This window comes from Notothenia rossii (genome assembly GCF_949606895.1).
Source record: "Notothenia rossii genome assembly, chromosome: 10".
NCBI lineage: Eukaryota > Metazoa > Chordata > Actinopteri > Perciformes > Nototheniidae > Notothenia > Notothenia rossii.
In genome coordinates, this window is record NC_136908.1 from 35708866 (window position 1) to 35731816 (window position 22951).

General features: G+C 40.7%; 1 protein-coding gene across 1 annotated transcript; it reads right to left on the bottom strand.

The window, feature by feature from the left end:
* Positions 1-11236: 11236 nt before the first annotated feature.
* Positions 11237-17601, bottom strand: LOC307021841 (E3 SUMO-protein ligase ZBED1-like). Its single transcript, XM_079654318.1, has 4 exons — positions 13756-17601; positions 13162-13636; positions 12753-12879; positions 11237-12631 (listed from the first exon to the last, which is right to left on the bottom strand). Exons 1-4 carry the CDS (start codon positions 14736-14738, stop codon positions 12258-12260), a joined length of 1959 nt encoding a protein of 652 aa, XP_079510444.1. The 5' UTR covers positions 14739-17601; the 3' UTR covers positions 11237-12257.
* Positions 17602-22951: the final 5350 nt, after the last annotated feature.

Below are 22951 nucleotides of genomic sequence, written 5' to 3' on the forward strand. Positions count from 1 at the left end.
ACACTGCCTTGGGAGACTTACTCCACACATTCCGATGGCCAATTAGCTTTTAACAAAGAGTTTGCAACATGGCGGGTGGGGGCTTCTCAAAAGAGAAAATGCAGATATAATTCACTCTCTCGACTCGCTGGTATCTTGAGCTGAGCGCTCATTCGTGGTTTGTACCCGCTGCTGATGAAACTCTTCATTGGCTCGGCAAAAGTTTGTTGTTGTTTTGTGTCAGTTTTACGTCGCCACTTCCATTCACATTTTTCATCATTGTTCCACAATGTTTATCATGAAATTAATATCCATATATTTTATACTATACTACATGCCAACCCTACCGATTTGGGCGGTAGTCTACCGCTTTTGACATGTTTCTACCGCCTACCGACTTAGCTGGCTTTCCCTATCGATTTTCAATCTTCCCAAACTATAACAAATAAAAATGACACTCCATAGACACTAGACTCGACTTTTGGTGGACATCGTTTGCAGCGTGATCGCATCATACAATGAAAAATGTATGTGTGTTGATTAAGAGGAAAAGGTGCTTGGTATTTTTATTGTTGTTACTATCAGGAAATGTACAGCCAAATCCGGGTCCACCTGGTAGTTTTAGTCAAATAGCTACTCCTGCTGATTTTATTTCTAGATCGGGGTTAGGTTTAATTCATTTAAATGTGCGCAGTCTGTTACCTAAATTAGATTTTGTCCGTATTTGGGCGAGTTCAACTGATGCTGATGTCATTGTCTTATCAGAAACGTGGCTAGACAAATCGATCTTGGCCTCTGACATTTACATAAATGGTTACAATGTATATCGCACTGACCGTCCTAAAAAAGGTGGTGGCGTTGCCATTTATGTGAAAAATAAGTTTTGTGTAACAAAAATGGTTTCCAAATCTGTTAGTAAACAACTAGAATTTTTAGCTGTGAATGTCGAAGTAACAAAGGGTCAACAGGTCATGGTGGTGGGTTGCTACAGGGCCCCCTCGGCTGTCAAGGACTCCTTATCTTCATTGGCAAAACTGTTATCTCAACTTTCCTACAAGGAAATAGTGCTGCTTGGTGATTTTAATTGGGACTGGTTAACTTCTGTGTCAGAGGATTTTAAAAACCTGTGTACCTCTTTGAACATTACTCAGATTATAGACAGTCCTACTCACCCAAATATTAAGTCCCCAAATAAATCCTCCTTAATTGATCTCATTTTAACAAATGTTCCATATAAATACTCATCTGTGGGAGTATTTGCTAATGATGTGAGTGACCACTGTGTTGTAGCCACAATTAGGGACACTAAGGTCCAAAAAGTTAAACCACGCATCATCACAAAGAGAGATAAAAAACACTTAGTGGAGCAGGGTTTTTTACATGATCTTTTTGATTTTGATTGGGGAAAAATCGATCTGTGTGCTGATGTAGAAACTGCATGGTCTTATTTTTATCTTGGTTTTATAAAAATTATAGATAAACATGCACCTCTGCGTAAATTTAGAGTGAAGGGACGAAACAATCCCTGGTTTTCTGCTGAACTGTCCAGTCTCCTTCATGAGAGAAACAATGCCTGGGCAAAGGCTAGGAAATCAGGCTCAGAGGTAGAATGGCTACGCTTTAGGCAGCTAAGGAATAGCTCTACTTCACATGTCAAAAGTGCTAAGTCAAAGTACTATTTGTCAGTTACCACAGAAAACCTGAATAATCCTAGGAAATTTTGGAAAGCCATAAAATCGATTTCCACTGGTGATATCCCAAATGAGCTACCTCCGTACCTCACCACAGCATCTGGCATTATATCAGACAGGGCCACCATGCTAAATTGCTTTAATAAGCATTTTGTCTCTTGTGGCTCTCTGTTTGATTCTGTCACTGACTGTGCTTCTGCTTCTGTGAACGCTCCAGTCCTTGACTCTGAACAATGTGGTCTGGAAAACCCTTTCAGTTTTACTCCTTTAACTGTTGGTATTGTCCATGAAGCTTTATCCAAGTTAGATCCTAGGAAACCGGCTGGCCCGGACAACGTAGAACCTTTCTTTTTAAAGATAGCTGCAGATTTTATTGCTCCACCTCTTACTTCTCTTTTTAACCTCTCCCTCAGCACAAATACAATTCCTAAAGTATGGAAGTCTGCTTATGTCCTGCCTCTACTGAAAGGAGGGGAGGCAACTATTTTAAATAACTATAGGCCAATCTCTAAATTATCAGTTTTGGCTAAGGTGCTCGAACGACTTGTGTGTGAACAAGTAAAGGAGTTTTTATGTATAAATGATATCCTGTCTAAACATCAGTCAGGCTTCAGGAAGAAACATAGCACCATCACTGCAACAATGAAAGTGGTAAATGATATTACTAGTATGCTAGATAATAAACAGAGTTGTGCAGCTCTGTTTATTGACCTTTCCAAAGCGTTTGACACCGTTGATCATCGCGTCTTAAAACAGAGGCTACTCAGTACTGGCATATCCAGCCATGCAGTGGGGTGGTTTGTGAACTACCTCTCTGAAAGGTCCCAATGTGTTCACTTTGATGGGCTGTCTTCTGAGTGGTTAAACATTGCTAATGGTGTTCCTCAAGGTTCTGTTTTAGGTCCACTTTTATTCTCCATATATATCAACAGTTTAGGTGAAAATGTGGATGAAGCTACTTTACATTTTTATGCGGACGATACCGTGATGTATTGTGCAGGTCCCTCCATTCAGGAGGCGGTTGTTAAATTACAGGCTGTTTTTAACATTATTCAGACTCAGCTCTCTGAACTAAAGCTTCTTTTAAATGTGGATAAAACCAAGATAATGCTCTTTTCAAAAGCTAAAAAGACACTGGATCCACCAGATATTGTATCAACGCAAGGAACAAAACTTGAAGTTGTTGCCTGTTACAAATACCTTGGTATCTTGCTTGATGACTGTCTCTCTTTTAAACTTCATGTCAATAACCTGCTTAAAAAACTGAGGGTTAGGCTAGGTTTCTTTTTCAGGAATAAGTCCTGTTTCTCACTTGAGGCCAGGAAAAGGCTCGTCACTGTGACCTTTTTACCTGTGCTGGACTATGGTGATCTGCTGTATATGAATGCACCTGCCAACTACCTGAGCAAACTAGATGCTGCGTATCATAGTGCTCTGAGATTTGTCACAAACTGTAAAGCACTTACTCATCACTGTACATTGTATACCAAGGCAGGTTTACCATCACTCACTGTACGGAGGCTCTGTCACTGGTACACTTTTATCTATAAAGCTATGTTGGGCAAACTCCCGTATTATATCTGTTCATTGATAAAGCAGAAAGTTGCAAGCAGCTATTGTCTGCGATCACAGGATATAGTCTTGTTAGATGTGCCAAGAGTAAGGACTGTCTTAGGTAAGACAGCTTTTATGTGCGCAGCTCCACTTGCTTGGAACAGTCTACAGGCAAAATTGAAATTGAGCATTTTTATTTCTCTGAATGTATTTAAGGCATGTCTAAATGAAATGCTTTCTGACACTCTGGGTATTTTTAAATGTTGAATATGTAAATATGATATCCTCTGTTGTTTGTATGTTGTTTTTATGTTTCATGTGGAACTAAATGATGCAGGTCTCCCTTGTAAATGAGATCGATGATCTCAAGGGACCAATCTGTCTAAATAAAGGTTTGAAATGAAATGAAATACAAACAGTAGTCCTCTGTGTTTCTGAAAGAGAAACAACGTGCAGACCGGGGGTAACGCTGCAGGAAAGGCAGCGTTACCCCCGACGAGGCATTTGAGTGCAGGATTTCCCCGTTAATATCAGTGTCTCGAAAACACATGTTGGCGACTGAAAGATATCCAGTGTTCTGTCTTTTCCGGAAGCAACCTACAGTGTCTCAACTGAAAGAGGACCACAAACACACACAAAATATAATGCAATTTTGAGATTTGGGGATATTTATCTCCCATTCTTTCACTTTTTCTGACATTTTCAACACCAAACATGTTGTTAATGTGTTTAGTGAACTACAGCAATCTGAAAGCCTATACATTATTTATATCACACTTTATCAGTATAAAAATGCAGGAAATGACTTTTTTAATGCAGTATTTTCTGATTTATGGCGCAACACAAAGATATTTCGCTCTGTGCAAACCTTTGACTCTAATATGTCATCAACATGAAACAAGAATATGAACCTGGCTTTATCCAATGTTCACACAAGAGTTCTACATCCTGACACATTCTTCATCTACACTGTCTCAACTGAAAGAGGACCAGAAACACATTAAAAATATCATAAAATGTGGAAACTTTGGGATATTTATCTCTCATTCTTTTACTTTTCGGGCCTTTTACAGACCAGACATGTCGTTGATGTCACTGTTTACCAAACTACCACTTTTTCTGAAAAAATTCATAAAATTATGCAATATATTTTAAATACACTGTTTATACTTATCTACTTATACTAATCTTCTCTGGTCCCCTCCCCAATCTGATCAATGATGACATGTATAGCCGCATGTCATCATTTCAGCGCTGGTTGTCTTGGTGGTGCCCAGCAAACAATGTGGGCTTCGTGAATAATTGGACAGCCTTCTGGGGAAAACCTGGTCTGATTAAGAGAGACGGCATTCATCCTACTTTGGAAGGTGCAAATCTCATTTCTGCAAACATTTCAGGGCTCTGTGGACTTAATCCATGACAAACTGGAGTTGAGACCAGGAGGCAGAGTCGCAGTCTTACACGCTTCTCTGCGCTCTCTCCTAGGCAGTCATCCATAGGAATCCCGAACCCAATAAAATACCCAATATTAACGGTGTGTGTGTCTGCCCAAGGACAATTTAAGGTAAAACCTAATAGAGGTGTCATACATAATAACCTAATAAAAGTAAATGTAACAACTACTACAGTGCAACAAAACAGGAAGATTAAATGTGGTCTCTTAAACATAAGATCTCTAGCATCTAAAGCAATACTGGTAAATGATTTAATATCAGATTATAATATTGATATATGCTGTCTCACTGAAACTTGGTTGAGACATGAAGAATATGTCAGCATAAATGAGGCCACTCCACCCAGCCATATCAATACTCATATTGCCCGAGGCACGGGCCGAGGAGGTGGAGTTGCAGCAATCTTTGACTCAAGTTTACTTATCAATACTAAACAAAAATTAAATTATACCTCCTTTGAAAGCCTCATTTTCAGTCTTACGCATCCGACCTGGAAAACTTTGCAGCCAATCTTATTTGTTACAGTGTACCGTGCACCAGGTCCTTATTCAGAATTCTTATCAGAATTCTCTGAGTTTTTATCAGCTTTGGTACTTAAAACAGATAAAGTAATTATCGTAGGTGACTTTAATATTCATGTTGACGATGATAAAAATAGCCTTACTGTTGCATTTAACTCTATATTAGATTCTATTGGTTTCTGTCAGAGTGTAAATAAACCAACCCACTGTTATAATCACACTCTTGACCTTGTTCTGACTTATGGTATTGAAATTGAGCAACTATTAGTCGAACCGCATAATCCTGCTTTATCCGACCATTTCTTAGTAACTTTTGAAGTACTGTTACTAGACTACAAAGCATTAGCCAAAAGCTCCTGCAGCAGAAACCTATCTGTTAGTGCTATAGCCAAATTTAAGGAAGAGATTCCACCAATACTTAACTCGATAGCATGTCTGCATGTAGGGGAGGAAACTTATACAAAATGTAAACCACCCCAAATTGATCATGTTGTTGATAGTGCTACAGATGCGCTGCGAATAAAATTAGACTCTGTTGCTCCTTTGAAAAAGAAGAAAATAAAACAACATAGATTAGCTCCATGGCATAATGCCGAAACCCGCAAAATAAAGCAAAAGTCGAGACAACTTGAAAGGATATGGCGTTCCACTAAACTTGAAGAATCTCGTTTAATTTGGCATATTACACTCAATGAATATAAGAAAGCACTGCGTAAAGCGAGAGCAGCATACTACTCTTCATTAATAGATGAGAATAAGAATAATACAAGATTTCTTTTCAGCACTGTAGCCAGGCTGACAGAGAGCCACAGCTCGACTGAGCCTTCTATTCCCATAGCACTCAGTAGTAATGATTTTATGTGCTTTTTTAACGATAAAATTGTTACTCTTAGAAACAAAATCAATGACCTCTTGCCTTTAACCAGTATAGTGTTATCAACAGCTCCCGGAAACGTAAGTTCTAATAATATTACACTAGATAGTAAACTAGAATGCTTTTCAGCCATAAACCTTGAACAATTAAATTCAATGATTCTCTCTTCTAAACCATCAACGTGTATCTTAGACCCGATTCCAACTAAGCTGTTAAAAGAAGTTTTTCCATTAATTAGCACTTCTTTATTAAATATTATGAATATGTCTTTATTATCAGGCTATGTTCCACAATCATTCAAAGTAGCAGTGATAAAACCGCTTCTTAAAAAGCACAACCTCGATCCAGAGGTTTTAGCCAACTATAGACCTATTTCTAATCTTCCGTTCCTCTCAAAGATTCTTGAGAAAGCAGTCGCAAAACAGCTGTGTGATTACTTAAAAAACTATGATTTATTTGAAGATTTTCAGTCTGGCTTTAGAACACAACATAGCACAGAGACAGCTCTGGTTAAAGTCACAAATGACATTCTAATAGCCTCTGACAAGGGACTTGTCTCTATTCTTGTCTTGCTCGATCTTAGTGCTGCATTTGATACTATCGACCATGATATCCTATTGCAAAGACTAGAGCACTTAGTTGGCATACAGGGAACTGCTTTAGGCTGGTTTAGGTCCTATCTATCTGAACGCTCTCAGTTTGTACGTGTCAACGATGAATCTTCCATGTAGGGGTGTCACGGTGTGAAATTTTCGGCTCACGGTTATTGTGACCAAAATTACCACGGTTTACGATATTATCTCGGTAATTTTTTTTAATAATGTAATAATAAGTAAGGTAATGTAATAATGTATGTACTATGTATAGTAATAATACTATTCAACAATCATCAAGTTTGCGTATGAAGTCAAATACCTACATTAATTTATTACCTTAAAAGTGTAATGTTGATGCAGGTAAATGGTAAGTTTAGGTTATTAGGCAAGAAGCCAGTACTGTATGAGAACTAAGCTGTTTAGCGCCTTACAATGGCGTTTAGTAGTGCACTAGCTACCAACGAATAGAGCATGGCACCGCAGTAGGATGTATTTTAAAATGCTAGCAGTGGGCGTGCTTACACTGACATTTAATATCAAGGTTTAACATTTTAGACAATCGGGTATATCGTTGCATTATCCCTTGACCCAAAGTCAGAAGTAACTTAATCATTAATGTGTTTCACTGCACTATTTTCACTGTCTCATGGCATATCAAAGTTTAGCTATTCAACTTAGCTTAGAATGGCGTTTAGCGCCGATCTAAGAATGGTGAACACACGAGAGCAGGTGCATTTGCTAATGTAATGTAAATGATTATTATCAAGATTTAACATTATTGACAGTCGGATATAATTGTTACATTTCCCCTTTACCCGAAGGCAAAAGTTATTTCGAGCATTTCAGCTAAAACTATGTGTTAATATTAACAAATATACCTTGCACTGGCTGTGCAGCTGCGGGTGATGGTCTCGTAGATGAGTGAGCAAATTCGATGTGTTGCTCCCTTTCGCGGATACCTTCCGCCGGAATGTCCTGCACACGGGGGCACCGTCCTCCACCAGTTGCCCCTCGGAGTTTTTTAAATATCCAAAGTAGGACCACACTTCTGATCTTCTGCGCTTAGAAGGTGGAAAAATGGTACCATCGCGGCTTCCTTCTTCTGCTGCCATGCTTAAAGTGAGAGAGTGTGATAAAAGAACCTAGGACTAGTGGCGCCTGCGAACGTTCGAAAGTGTCACGTGTGTGGTGTAGAGCTCTAGTAACGCACATAGATAACATTATGTTTTGAAATGCAAAGTATTTAGCGCGGTAACAGTGTAATACAGTGTAACCGTGGGAGTATTAGGGAAATGAAAGCTCTCCCGGTGTAACGGTGTGCGGTAATTTAACCCACCGACATAACACCGTGTTTTGAAATTCAGAAGGTTATCTCACCGTCAAAATATTTTAGCGCGGTTACCGTCTACACCGGTAACCGTGACACCCCTACTTCCTTGCAAACCAAAGTTAGCCATGGAGTGCCACAGGGCTCAGTGCTTGGACCTATTTTGTTCACCCTATATATGCTTCCGTTAGGCAATATTATAAGGAATCATTCTGTAAACTTTCATTGTTATGCGGATGATACTCAACTATATTTATCAATCAAGCCTGATGAAATTAATCATCTAAATAAAATTCAAGACTGCCTCAAGGACTTAAAAACGTGGATGACCTTACATTTTTTGATGTTAAACACGACCAAAACTGAAGTTATTGTACTTGGCCCGAAGAATCTACGAAACAAATTATCTCAAGATATATTAACTATGGATGGCATTAATTTGGCCTCCAGTGAGACTGTAAGGAATCTTGGTGTTATATTTGATCAGGATTTATCCTTTAACGCCCACATAAAATCAATTTCAAGGACCGCCTACTTCCATCTACGTAACATTGCAAAAATCAGGCATATCTTGCCTCAAAACGATGCAGAGAAACTAGTCCATGCATTTGTTACTTCAAGGCTGGATTATTGTAACTCCTTATTATCAGGGTGTACCAAGAAGTCAGTCAAGTCGCTTCAGCTGATTCAAAATGCTGCAGCTCGTGTACTAACCAGAGTTAGGAAAAGGGACCACATTACTCCTGTTCTGGCTGCCTTACACTGGCTCCCTATAGAACACAGGATAGCATTTAAATTTCTTCTTCTTGCCTACAAAGCCCTTAATGGGCAGGCGCCATCTTACCTTAAAGAACTCATTATACCCTATTGTCCTACTAGGGCATTGCGTTCCAAGAATGCAGGGTTGTTGGTTGTTCCTAGAGTCTCTAAAAGTACAATGGGAGCCAGAGCCTTTTCTTATCAAGCTCCACTTTTGTGGAATCAGCTTCCAGTTTGTGTTCGGACGGCAGATACCCTATCCGCTTTTAAGAGTGCGCTTAAGACCTTCCTTTTTGATAAAGCTTATAGTTAGGGCTGATTAGATTCAGCCCCTAGTTTTGCTGATATAGGCTTAGTTTGTCGGGGGACATCTTACTTCTTCCTTCTCTCTGTCTATACCTGTGTACTCTCATGTTCCGATTAACCCAGCTTCTCCAAATGTCTTTCTTTTTGGTGTCTATATACGCCGGGATCCGGAGTCATGGATGATCCTGCGGTCCTGTGTCATGGATTGCGAGTCCTGGATCTTGAGTCGTGGCTGTGGTCCTGGATCATAAGTCCTGGATGGATATACTCATGGATTCATCTTCCTATTATACACACATGCATTTCCAAACATTTGGACTACCTATGTTGCAAATGTATTATCTTTTCAATTTACACACGGCATCTATTGCACGTCTGTCCGTCCTGGGAGAGGGATCCCTCCTCTGTTGCTCTCCCTGAGGTTTCTCCCATTTTTCCCTTTAAACTGGGTTTTCTCTGGAAGTTTTTCCTTGTACGATGTGAGGGTCTAAGGACAGAGGGTGTCGTATTGTCATACTGATATTCTGTACAAACTGTGAAGTCCACTGAGACAAATGTAACATTTGTGATATTGGGCTATATAAATAAACATTGATTGATTGATACATGTGATTACTGGGGTTCCATTTCTTCTGATTACCTAATTTGGGCGTGCACATTTGCCACGCGCAAACCTACCTCTTTTGGATTTGGAAAGGTTGGCATGTATGCTATACTTGCACTGCTTACCGTTTTCATACTTTATATATCTTAGCATATTCATACACACTGTTAATACTGCTCATAGGCTGCTGTATATATCTAGTGTATTCATACCCCTCACTGTTTATTCATCATTCAATTAATTCTATATTTTATTCTGTAGATTGTGTACATTACTTTCCACTTTACTGCTTGTTGCACCGTTAGAAGCTAAACTGCATTTCGTTGTCTCAGTACCTGTAATCTGTGCAATAACAATAAAGCAGGTATCTTTATTGTGGCCTCAACAATCAAGTTCTAAGTAGTGCAATATGAAATAAAAACAACTACACTCTTTTGGCAATGTTGTGGTGCCGAGAGATGGGAGTCGGAGGCGGGGTATCAAAGGTACAAGCTAGACTTTTATTTAGCATCTGAAAACCATTGTAAACAACTTCATGCCCGGGAAGCGAAGACCGGCGGAAACAGGAAGTCCGGTTCACTAAAATGTCCGTGCAGAACAATACCCCAACCCACAGATCCGTGGGTGAATAATGTCAATCACCACAGTGCACACATTAACAACAACTACACTATTTTGGCAGTGTAACAATTAAACAAGAACTACACTCTTTTGGCAGTAACAATTAGATAAATAATAAACGGTCAGACTGACACTGAAGACAAACAAACTATTTTCAGCAATCAATCTGTTTAGTTGACCCTGGGTGACATGTGGCGATTTAAAAAAATCGTTTTTTGGCTGTTTAGATGGTGTTGCTCCATCTGGCTCACTGCCGGTGGTTGAGACGGTGGGGTCTTTGGCGACTTCAGGAGATCGGCGTTGCTGTTATTCGATGTGGACAATGCTTTCTGTCCTGCACACAGTTTACATTTGACCGTAATATTTTGTGCATCCTTTATCCCCACAAATTGAAAATAGTGGTTATATCTCCAAGTTGTAAATGCGCTGCTGCTCTCGCTGATACTTGCATCTGCCATAGTGTGTGTGTGCTGGTGGTGGGCGTTGCCGTGTATGTGTGTGTGTTAGCCTTAGCAAGTGTTTGTTTTTCTGTGTATTTTCCCCATAAGGCAAGACCCGCCCAACTCTGTCTCTGATTGGCTTACCCTGCAATGTTACCCCGCGTTAACCAATCATCACTCCTCTCTGGTCACTTTCACTTTTCCATGGTACTGTGTAGGGCTGTAAAGATACACTAATCTCACGATACGATACGATACACGATATTCAGCTCACGATACGATATATATCACGATATTCACCCAACGATACGATTCGATATAATTCGATACACTTACATCATTTTCTGAAAGATTTTAAAGGGACAGTGTGATTTTTGTGACATCTTGTGAGTGTTCCATTGACTTGGATTTAATTAAACTGAAAACTGAAAGCATCAATTATACAATATATGGCTCTGACTAGACAGAGTCTACAGCTTGCAAATGCTGGACAAAATGAATCAAAAGATGTGGTGAGAAAATTTGTTTCATTTATTGAAACGCAAACAGTGCAAACTGTAGCTTGCAAGCCTTTGAAACGTAGAAACATAAAGTGCAGTATCACAATGGACAATTAATAGGTGCAGCAGGTGGCCTGTTCTGAACAGATTCTTTTACAGCATTTTTAGCTTAACACAGAATATGAGGTAGCCAATAATTCAAGTCACTAAGAACAACATTTAATGTAAAATGTACCTGCCAATAATTCAAGTAACTAAGAACAACATTTCATGTAAAATGTACCTGCCAATAATTCAAGTAACTAAGAACAACATTTAATGTAAAATGTACCTGCCAATAATTCAAGTAACTAAGAACAACATTTAAATGTAAAATGTACCTGCCAATAATTCAAGTAACTAAGAACAACATTTAATGTAAAATGTACCTGCCAATAATTCAAGTAACTAAGAACAACATTTAAATGTAAAATGTACCTGCCAATAATTCAAGTAACTAAGAACAACATTTAAATGTAAAATGTACCTGCCAATAATTCAAGTAACTAAGAACAACATTTAATGTAAAATGTACCTGCCAATAATTCAAGTAACTAAGAACAACATTTAAATGTAAAATGTACCTGCCAATAATTCAAGTAACTAAGAACAACATTTAAATGTAAAATGTACCTGCCAATAATTCAAGTAACTAAGAACAACATTTAAATGTAAAATGTACCTGCCAATAATTCAAGTAACTAAGAACAACATTTAATGTAAAATGTACCTGCCAATAATTCAAGTAACTAAGAACAACATTTAAATGTAAAATGTACCTGCCAATAATTCAAGTAACTAAGAACATTTAAATGTAAAATGTACCTGCCAATAATTCAAGTAACTAAGAACAACATTTAAATGTAAAATGTACCTGCCAATAATTCAAGTAACTAAGAACAACATTTAAATGTAAAATAATTCAAGTCCACTCCAAAGGAGTAACATTTAAGCCAAAAACACTAAACAGGCTCCTCTCTACATAACTGCATCTACATTCTACTCAGATTTTTGTTCAGGAATATAATCTGATCAACGTGGTCTGGTTGAAGTGCACTTCTCTGAGCAGTGAAGATATCTCCGGCGGTAGAGAAGACCCTCTTCGAGGAGACACTAGTCCCAGGGATGCACAGGTACCTTTTAGCAAGGTGTGACAAGAGTGGATACTCATACTGGTGCTCCTTCCAACAGACCAGTGGATCTTCTTTCACTTCCAAGAGATCTGCCTCCTTGTAGTGGGTCATCTGCTCCTTGGCCTGCTTCTCTTGGGTATTTGTCTTGGGTTGTGCTCCACCACCGTATCGTTCACCACCAAGAAGGGCAGCCAGTGGACAAGACGGCTTTGGATTCCTGGGTGAAGGATGACCTTCAAATAAATAAACAATAAAAACAAAAACACATTATTTATAGTTAATCACATTCCATAATTCCTACTCAGAGGTTCAGACAACAGTGTGCTTCACTGGATAACAATGGGTGATACTGACCTTGACTGCTCTCTCCTTCCTTGAATTGCACACCATCATCTACATTCTCTTCTTCGGATGCCATCCCTTCATCAGCGCTACCATCAAATGTTCCTGTGCCCTCTTCGACCACACTCCAAAGTGACAACTAAATGAAATAGGTCAACATGAAATGAAATTCATGAGATTTCACTGTAATAAATCTTTTAATTAGTGTATTTAAAATCTATGCCTTTAAAACTGTTAACATTATAGTATTTATGCTTTTTAAACAATTTAATATTTATGCATTTTAAACAGTTAACGTTGTAGGATTTGCCTTTTAAACTTTGAACAATGTATTATTTAGGCCTATGCTTACTCTCACCAGGAGATGTTACATAGGATACAAGGCCAAGGGTTAAACCTAGCAGTGCCATCATTGCCTTACCTCTGAGTCTGATGGCATTGGCTGAGCCTGAGCCTCTGTAATCAGTCCATCAAAAACTTCCTCTCTTTGGCTCTCAGTCAGGAAGGGAAGACTTTTGAATCTTGGATCCATTGCTGAACATGCATGGAGAGTTGCCTTGATGTCGATGTACCTCTTCTGAAGATCCCCAGACATGGCAGCCTTCATCTCTTTTATGACAGCAGATTCACCTTCGATCGGTTTCATTCCATTGATCAGTGTGTCCTGGAGGGGTGCGATGACTGACAGCGTTGGGGTCTTCTCCTTGGACATGTACTGTGTAGCCTCCTTCATGGGCTTCAGCGCGCTGACTACTTCTTCAGCTGTTGTCACGTCTGACTCAGTCAGTGTGCACAGATCCTTCTCGGTCTTCCTCACCTCACTCGAGAGCAGGGCTGCACAGATGGCCGGTTGTTGCTCAAGGAATCTTTCCAGCATGTCGTGTGCACTGTTCCACCTGTAGTTAAATAAAAGTAAGAAACTTTATTTATAGATTTATTTAAATGTATTTATTAATGACAAAATAAATTAGTAATAAAAACAAAATAAACAAATGAAAAGTAACTGCGCACAAACCTTGTAACAACGTCCGTCATCAGCTTGTGCTCTGGTAGTTGTAGAAGCCTCTGTTTCTCTTTCAGCATGTGGTTGGCTGTGGTGCTTCGTCTGAAGAAGTTCACAATGCGTCTCACTCTTCCCAACAGGCGTGCGACTGCTGTGATTTTGAGGGCACATTGTGCAGCCAGATTTAGGGTGTGTGCGTAGCATTTGACGTGAAGTGTGAACGCTGCCTCCTCAGCTGCTAATGTCATATTTGAAGCGTTGTCAGTGACAATTACTGGATCCTTTTCTGTGATTTCCCACTCAGCGAGGGCCTTTTTTAGATGTTCTGCCAGGTTGTGTCCGGTGTGGCTCTCGGGCATGTCCCTGGTTTGTAATACATATGTAACAAGCTCCCATTCCTCGTTAATAAAGTGGGCCGTGATGGTGACATATGCTTCAGTTGTTCGCGAGGTCCACCCGTCGCACGTCAGGGCAACTCTCTCTGCTTTGCCCAGGGAGACTTTGACGTGTGCCTTTGTCTGAGCATACAGCCTGGGAACGCAAACCTTGCTGAGGTGTTGGCGGGTTGGAACAGGATAGCGGGGCTCCATCGCGTTCACCATGCGCCGAAAGCCTATGTTTTCCACCACGGAATAAGGTCTCAAATCCTGACAAATAAAGTAGGCAATGGACTCTGTAATCTTCTGCGACCTAGGAGAAGTAGATGGGAACTTGTGGGAACAACCGCCATTGCTGTCCAGCACGGTTTGTTTTGGGTCACGCCGTGGCCGCAGCTTCTTGAGTTCCCCAGTTAGCATTACCTTGTCCAGGTGGTGACGTTGTAGGTGGGTTCGTAGGTTAGTGGTATTTCCAGAGTATTTCACGTTTGTGTGACACAGCTTGCAAACTGCCATAGTTTTATCTAAATTGTCGCTTTCCTTCTTCTTTTTAAAGCCAAAGTGCTCCCACACATCTGCTTTTAAGCACGAAGGTGCTGGGTTAATGTTTGCCGCCATTCTCCTGAACCGCTTCGCACTCACTGCGAGAAGAAGACACCGGCGTCTGAAATGCTCTACAGCAACACTAGCGGCTCGGCTCGCTCTTCATGCAAAGCGAACGGGGGGGGATGGGCAGCGAGCAGAGTGCCAGGCGGAACACGGGGGATTTGAATGGGACTTAATGTATCGATACCCGCGCTGAAATATCGATACTTTCTCGGGAAACAAAATATCGATATATATCGCAGTATCGATTAAATTGCACAGCCCTAGTACTGTGAGAGGACATCGCTGCATTCGCCTGTAAATTACATCCGCAGGGAGATTTGGTTCAGTTGGATCACATAATGTAACGCAGTAACGCACCCATTTAAATCACAGTAACTATAACGGCGTTACTGAATGGGAATAGTTAACTAGTAACGTTATTAGTTACTGCAAAAGGTAGTTGTGTGCGTTAGTTTGTAACACGTTAGTCCCAACACTGGTAAACACACACCTGATCACCTGAGAGCTGCCGTTTCATTCAGACTGTTTAAAAAAAAAAAAACGGTCTGATTTTAACAACTCAATGTGTGATTGTTATAGCAGTAGGCCTAATATTAGACACTAATAATACAGTAAACTATTAACACTGTACATATTATTGTTTGCCCGTGGGATTAGGATTATCGGTAGTGAGAGCCGTGCTGCATTTTCCTCCGGTCGGATGTGATATAAAAACAAAGTGATTATTTTTGTTGTTGTAAACTCACGTGGATTAAACTACATTAGTGCATTCATTTCAATTCGCAAACATATGATACATTAAATGATCGTGAGGATGATGACTGAAAATCGTCTGTTTGAGCCGGGCTGCATTTCCTGATGAAAAAACATAGCGATGGTTTTGTACTTACACCTACGTGAATTAAACAACATTATTTTGTTAAATAAAAACCTGGTGATGTTTTGTAAATGATTACATGTCTCTTATTTAGCACAGAATATGATCCTATCCGTGACATATGGATCTTAACAAATATCCGCTATATCAGACACCTGTAGATCTATCAGCTGTTTATTTCACATGAGTTCCAGTGTGGCAGCTTTTCACGGCTCCCCCTGGTGGATCCATGATCCATTGCAGCTGGTTTCATTAAAATTACATTTATTTATCAAGGGGGCGTATCAAGTCCTGCGGGGGGGGTTTCCTTTTCAGCAGGGGCCCACCCCGTGCAGATCACGGAACCGCACGGGTTGGCGTCTGAAATGAAACGCTACATCTGTATTGGTGCACAGTGAAAGGGTCCAAGGTCTCAGAGTGAGAGGTTTGAAATCCACAATCCTCATCGATCTGCCTCCAACCTACACTAAGGATTGCATACCAGTGAATCGAAAACACATTCCTACCTGTGAAACGGCAAGGCACTGGAATCATCTCCGCATAATACAGATGAAATCCCACCACATTGTGAAGTTGGCCTTTTGATAGGCTTTAATTGCTCAAGAGCACTGGCACCACAGCAAGTAATCATGGGAGGAGATAGTGAACCCTATGCAGTTCGCACAGATCTAGGATGAAGTATTGTGAGTTACACATCATCACAGAATGAGTCACCAATCTTTAAAAATATGTGCCACAGAGTTGCTGTCAAGGAGCTCCCTCCAGTGACTCCAGCAGATGCATTAAGGGTATTGGAATCTGACTTTCAGGATGCCAATAAAGATGGAAAGACTGTGTCTCAGGACGACATCCTCTTCCTGAACATGTTAAAGGAAGGAATTCAGAGGAAGATGCCACTCCCTGTTAAAGAGAGACCTTATCTACCTGACAATAAGCAACTAGCCTTAATCCGGCTCAGTCACCTTAAAAGGAAGCTGCTGAAAGATGATAAGTACAAATAACGTTATGTGAAGTTAATGAAAGAAGTAATTGATAAGGGCGATGCAGAAGAAGTTCACAGCGAAGGAAAGGAAGGAGAGAAGTGGTACATTCCACATCACGGGGTATATCACTCCAAGAAACCTGATAAGCTCTGTGTGGTGTTTGACTGCTCCGCTAAGTACAAGGGAACTAGACTGAACGATCATCTCCTGTCAGGCCCAGACATGCTGAATAATCTGTCCGGTGTTCTCATCAGATTTAGGCAGCACCGTGTAGCACTGATGTGTGACATTGAAAATATGTTTCATCAGTTCCACGTGTATGAAGGTGACAGAGACTATCTGCGTTTCCTTTGGTGGAAAGATGGCGATCTTTGTGCAGAACCACAAGAATTTCGCATGAAGGTTAATCTTTTTGGTGCTACATCTTCACCAGGATGCGCCAACTATGGACTAAAACAACTTGCCACGGACAATGAGAGCCTGTTCCCACTTTTATGTTGACGACGGTGTTACTAGTGTACCATGTGCAAACTACGCCATTCAGCTTGCAAAGGAAGCTCAAAAACTCTGTGTTATGGGTGGTCTGAGACTGCACAAGTTTGTGTGTAATGACAAATCAGTGCTGGAAAGCATACCACCATCTGAACGTCCAGCTGAAACAACTTCTCTTGGTCTTTAATGAATCAACTATGGAGAGAGCCTTAGGAATCCTTTGGCATATTGAAACTGACACTTTCAGGTATCGTGTCTGCCTAAAGGAACAGCCAGCAACAAGACGAGGCATACTATCAACAGTTGCTTCCCTCTATGACCCGCTGTTTTTTTTTGCCCCTTTCCTGCTAATGGGGAAAAAGGTGCTGCAGGAAATGTGTAGGCATGGCACCAGCTGGGATGACCCTCTTCCCTGTGAACTGCAACCAGTGTGGGAACAGTGGAAGAATGATCTTGCAAACTTGGAGAAAATAATCATACCACGCTGCTGTGTGCCCGCTGAATTCGGACAAGCTGTGAAAAAGGAGCATTGACCATAACCATGTGTGCTCGCATCCGAGATAAGTAAAGGAAGATGGAGATGTGCATTGTGCTCTGGTTATGGGAAAATCCAGAGTCGCTCCAATTAAGTTGGCAACAATCCCCAGGCTAGAGTTGGCAGCTGCTGTTGTGTCAACACCTTAAAGGAGGAACTTGGTTTGAAAGATATTGATGAATATTTCTGGACTGATTCCAAGGTTGTTTTGTGGCACATCAACAACGAAGCAAGTCATTTCCACATGTTTGTCTCAAACCGGATACAGAAAATACACCTAAGTACAACTCCTCAGCGGTGGAGATATGTCTCTACTAACGATAACCCTGCTGACCTTGCGTCTAGAGGTTCATGGGCAAATGAGATTCTCACGTCGCTGGCTCACAGGACCTTAGTTTCTATTGGAGAAGGACATACCACCAGCTGTAGAAGTCATCACAGAAATGCAGATTGGAGATCCTGAAATCAAAAAGATTCAGACACTAAACACACAAACAGTGGAACAAGTGAGTCTTTCAGACAGATCGTCAAAGTTTTCTTCATGGTCAAAGGCAACTCAAGCTGTCGCTCGTCTCATCCGTTGTGCTAGAAGAGATAAATCAACGAATCACAGCACAGTACAAGAACGAGAGGATGCACAGCATACCGTCATAAAGGATTTACAGAGACAAATATATATCCAGAAGAGATAAAGTTGCTCAGTAAGAAAACTCAGCTTCCTCGACAGAGTAAACTGTACAAGATGGATGCCTTTCTGGATCAAGACGGGCTGCTCAAGGTGGGAGGAAGACTGAAAAATGCATCTCTCTTTGACTCACTGAAACATCCAGTGATAATCCCAAAGGACCATCCCATTACCAGGACAATAATAGCTCATTATCATGAGAAGGTACAACATCAAGGTAAAGGCATGACTATTAATGAGATAAGATCACATGGATACTGGATTTAAGGAATCAACAGAGCTGTGTCAACCTACCTGCATCAGTGTGTTACATGCAGACAACTCAGGAGGTTCACAGAAGAACAACGTATGGCAGATCTGCCGTCCGAGCGTGTGGATCCATCACCACCATTCACTTATTGTGGCCAGGGCCGTATCCAGGATTTCCTAAATACCGACGTCCAAACATGCTAGGGGGGTTCGGGGGTATTCCCCCCCCTGAGGCTTTGGGGATTTTCATGATCTAGTTAGGTGCTTTTTAAGTCCTGTGGGGGGTCTCAAATTGTATAATATATTGATTTCAAACCATGTCAGTGGGCTGCAGCATACATTATTCAGATAAGAGTCAGTTGATTGTTAATATTAATGATCTGTATATGCAGGAGAGGCCATGTCTCTCTCCTTTCCATAACCTGCAGCCTCTCTTCCATCTTCTTTAGTCTCTCTGTCTTCTTCCTGTTCATTACTCTCTCTGTCCTCTACTCTTTCTCTTTGTTCAATCTTTCCCTCGTTGTTCACTTTTTGCTCCTTCTCACTTGTCGCTCCTGCCAGTGATTTAAAAGCAATTCAGCCAATTTAGTTCATTTCACTTGTTTGTTTGCATAATTTTTTTTATTTAAATCTGTTTTGTTTGATTCTCAAAAGAGAACAAAGATGTAAGCAAATTGTGTTTTATATAATTGTATGTTATTATGACATCATAACTGCAATAGATATATGTTGTTTCAAAATGTAAGTTTTAGTTTTGTACTTTTATTTTGATAGTTATAATATCCGGACTTTTATTTTGAAGGGACCTTTTCCGGAAGTGAATAGAGAACGAAGGAGTGTAAACACGTGTAATGACGGAGAAATTAACATCAAATAATTAGTTACGTTGGGGTTTTAGCATCTGGCTGATAGGGGCACAAGGTTTGTTATTACTTTAATGTATATGTGTATTGATATTATGTGGTGTTATTTCGTAGTTTTACAGTTTTGAGTCCATGCTTTTGAATTAGCAAAACTGCTATATTAGCCTAAATGTGTTCTGCTCTGTTAGGTAGGGGGCGGTAGTGAGCTATAATTGCATTATTTAGTTTGTATTAGAAATGTAATGTTTATAAATGCAAGAAATGGAGATGTTTTATCTGTGAGATGGTGGCTAATTATTGTGTTTTCTTTCTTTTCATAGATCTTACGTTGGTACGTTGATACTTAATGTATACATGCAAGGGTGTACAATAACAGGATACCATCAGTTCGAGAGTATGACCATTATTCAGCTGGGGACGCTACACCTATCATTCTAGAGAATTCAAATGTTCTCTTATCATGGCTGCCACTGAGGGACTTCCGGGTCATTTCACTCCGTTAGGAAGGTTCCTAAGCTAAACTGACAATTCAACCGCAACCATAGGTTGTGGCTCAGAAAAAGTGAGGTCATTTTCTCATAGACTTCCATTCAACCTGCAGGTGGTCAGAAAGAAATCATCTCCTTTCGAAGCACGGTTGAAGACTGAAGTCCAGAAATAGCACTGGCTGTACAGCTGTTGTCTGTGTTGTATGACATAAGACATCTGTCATGCCATTATCTCTGGCCATGGAGACAGGACACACAAATGCATGTAGTCTCCACCTTCAGGACCAGCACGCGCCATCCTGCAGGTTTTAGTGAGTGGAGAGGGGTGAAGGAAACTATCCATCACTCAGAGTAAACTCTAAACAGCCTAATGACACATGGCAATATAAAATGGAAAATTCAAATAAACACCAGTAGGCCTGTTTGGAGGCACTCCTGGTACAATAGCCCAAACACTGGGCATTTGCGTAATCATTACTACTCATAACTCAGCACACTAGAGATGTTAAATAAACAGTATACTTCGGTAAGGCATATACAACAAGGCCCACATTTACTTTAGCCGTATCACAGGAATCTGTGGGGTAAAGGACACTCTGCAGCCATGCCAGAGACAGAGACTTTAATGTCATGTCAGTCCTTTCATCAACAGCTTTCTGGACTCATAGTAACCCCCCCCTGCTGCAGGCCTTGGTGGCCTCTGGGCTCCGCTGTGGAAGATGCATGACACAAAGAGTCAATGTCTGATTTAAATATATCTTTATATCTGTACCTCAAACACTGCTAGAGGACATATTTTATCACAAACAATTTTCCAGCACGTTTTTTTTGCCAGCTCTATCTCTGTGTTTTATTTCAACAGGAGAAGTATTTAAAGTGTGTGCTTGTTATAAACCCAGGAATGAATAATAAAACCAGAGTCTGCTCAGCGTCCAGGGTTGATGTGGACGCTATCCGCAGAGGTGAAATTCTGCTTCTAATTGGCTCCTAATTGGGCTTGATTACATGACAATTAGGAAGAGCTCAGCCAGGCCGAGCCCCAGGGGGGGTTAACCCTGCTGCCAGAGGCTGAAGCCCAGGTAAGGTGTCCCCCAAGGGCCAAAACCCAGAGGGGCCCTCAGTTAGAGCTGACATTAAGGCCATTATAATACTGCTGTTGTATGCACTTTCAAAGTGGACAAATAGGAATAATCACATAATAAATAATGCTCTTAAAGAGTGTTTTTTAAAAGTTCCTCATTCAGTAGAGAATGTTTGTTTCAGTCCCCGGATCTGAACATCTTTTAACCTTTAAACACTGACCCACAGTTCGGCCCAACTGTTTGTTTGTGCTGTTTTCTGATGAGCTTTAATGTTTGTCAATTCCCAGTTTTTCACGAAATTAAAACGTTACTTTTGCTTTCACTTCCATCTTCTGTGCCGTGGTTTAATGTCACTGACTGGAGGAGAAGATTCATCCATTGCTGATCTCTATGCACCAAGTGTGTACAGTCTGTAAAACCCCCTGAGACTATTGTGCTATTGGGCTATAAAACAAATCAATTGTAATTTGTGTTGTGCGAGGTCAAAAGTGAAATGTTTTCATTCCAGCATGTTCCTGACTGTCCTATCTATAGATAGTTTCATGCCCAATCCTCTGCAAGCTCTCAATATGTGTGAAAACAGCCTTTCATGTCGTTCTGCTGGTCCCCTGAAAGCCATTACTAACCCAATATCCTGTTCCAGAGCGAGTGAGCCTCCAGCCTGTTGCTTTTGGCCCCTCACCAAAATCTAGAAAGTATGTAAATTACCCATCCAGTGATGGCCTGCAGCTCTTTAAAAACCATCAGTGTTTCTTTTGACAAACCTCAGAGGCTCTGAGGCCAGACCTGACTGGCAGAGCACAGCTCTGCCCCCCCACCACCACTGACCACAATACGTCTCGCCTACCTCCCTCCGGAGAAACACAGTAACCAGGGTCGTTCCGAGCCATTTGTAAGACCTTATAAATAATCCAACGAGCACAAGGCCTGCTGATCGTAGTAATGTATGGAGCAAGATATACAGCTCTACACGTCCCTCTGAGGACCTACAAATAGCTGTGTCTATGGGTGTGCTCTCCATCTCTTTCTGAAACAAGGTGACACCAGAGGCCACTAGTAAGCTTTTCTAACATTGTGTGCACCCAGTGTTAATATGAGTGAGTTACAGCAACATGAGCATTTAAACACAAGTATTGTCTTTCGCTCTTTTGATGCTTAATGTAGTGAACTCAGTTCATATTCATTTTAGATCATTGAGGATGTGTCCATGGACAGTTAAGGACAAATACCACCACCACAAGTACTCCTGAATGTATTCAGTTAAGTGTTAAGGGAGAGCAGGGCAGGTAGGACCCAAGTGCCGCATGGGCAAAGGCTTAAACTGAGAATGACCTTTATTCAAGGTTACAAACATCAACCAGACCAAAAATCTCTCCTTTGTAAATTCAAAGAACCCACAAAATCTATATTCATACGAGACACATGAAGAAGACAAGACACAGCTGGAGAGGCACCAGGTGACCAGAATCAGATAATCAGACAGAGACAGGAAGCAAAGACAGACATGAGACAGGGGCCGTTTCTCAATGTTGAGTAAACCTCCTGCAGAGCAACTATTTCAAGTATACTACGTCATCGAGTGGTGCAGAATGCTTGGCATTTAACATGCATTTAAACAGGTCTTCGGCGCCACTCGATGACGTAGTATACTTGAAATAGTGGCTCTGCAGCAGGTTTACTCGACATTGAGAAATGGCCAGGGGATGAACACTTTCAAAGTAAAACAGGAAAACAGACAGTTTTCCGTGACACTAAGAAACACTTTGGTTTACTGCACCTTATGTGGTGCTGAAACAGGATACATTTTACAAAGTAAAATCATGTTTAATGAAAGGTTTGTTACTACAGTATATGTTTTGGGTAGGCTACCATTGATGTTAAACTCGGTTTTAAATTCACATTCATGCTTTGAGTTAAGGAGGCCGGGTCTGCGTCTGTCTCATTCAGATCATTCAGTGGACCTTCTTC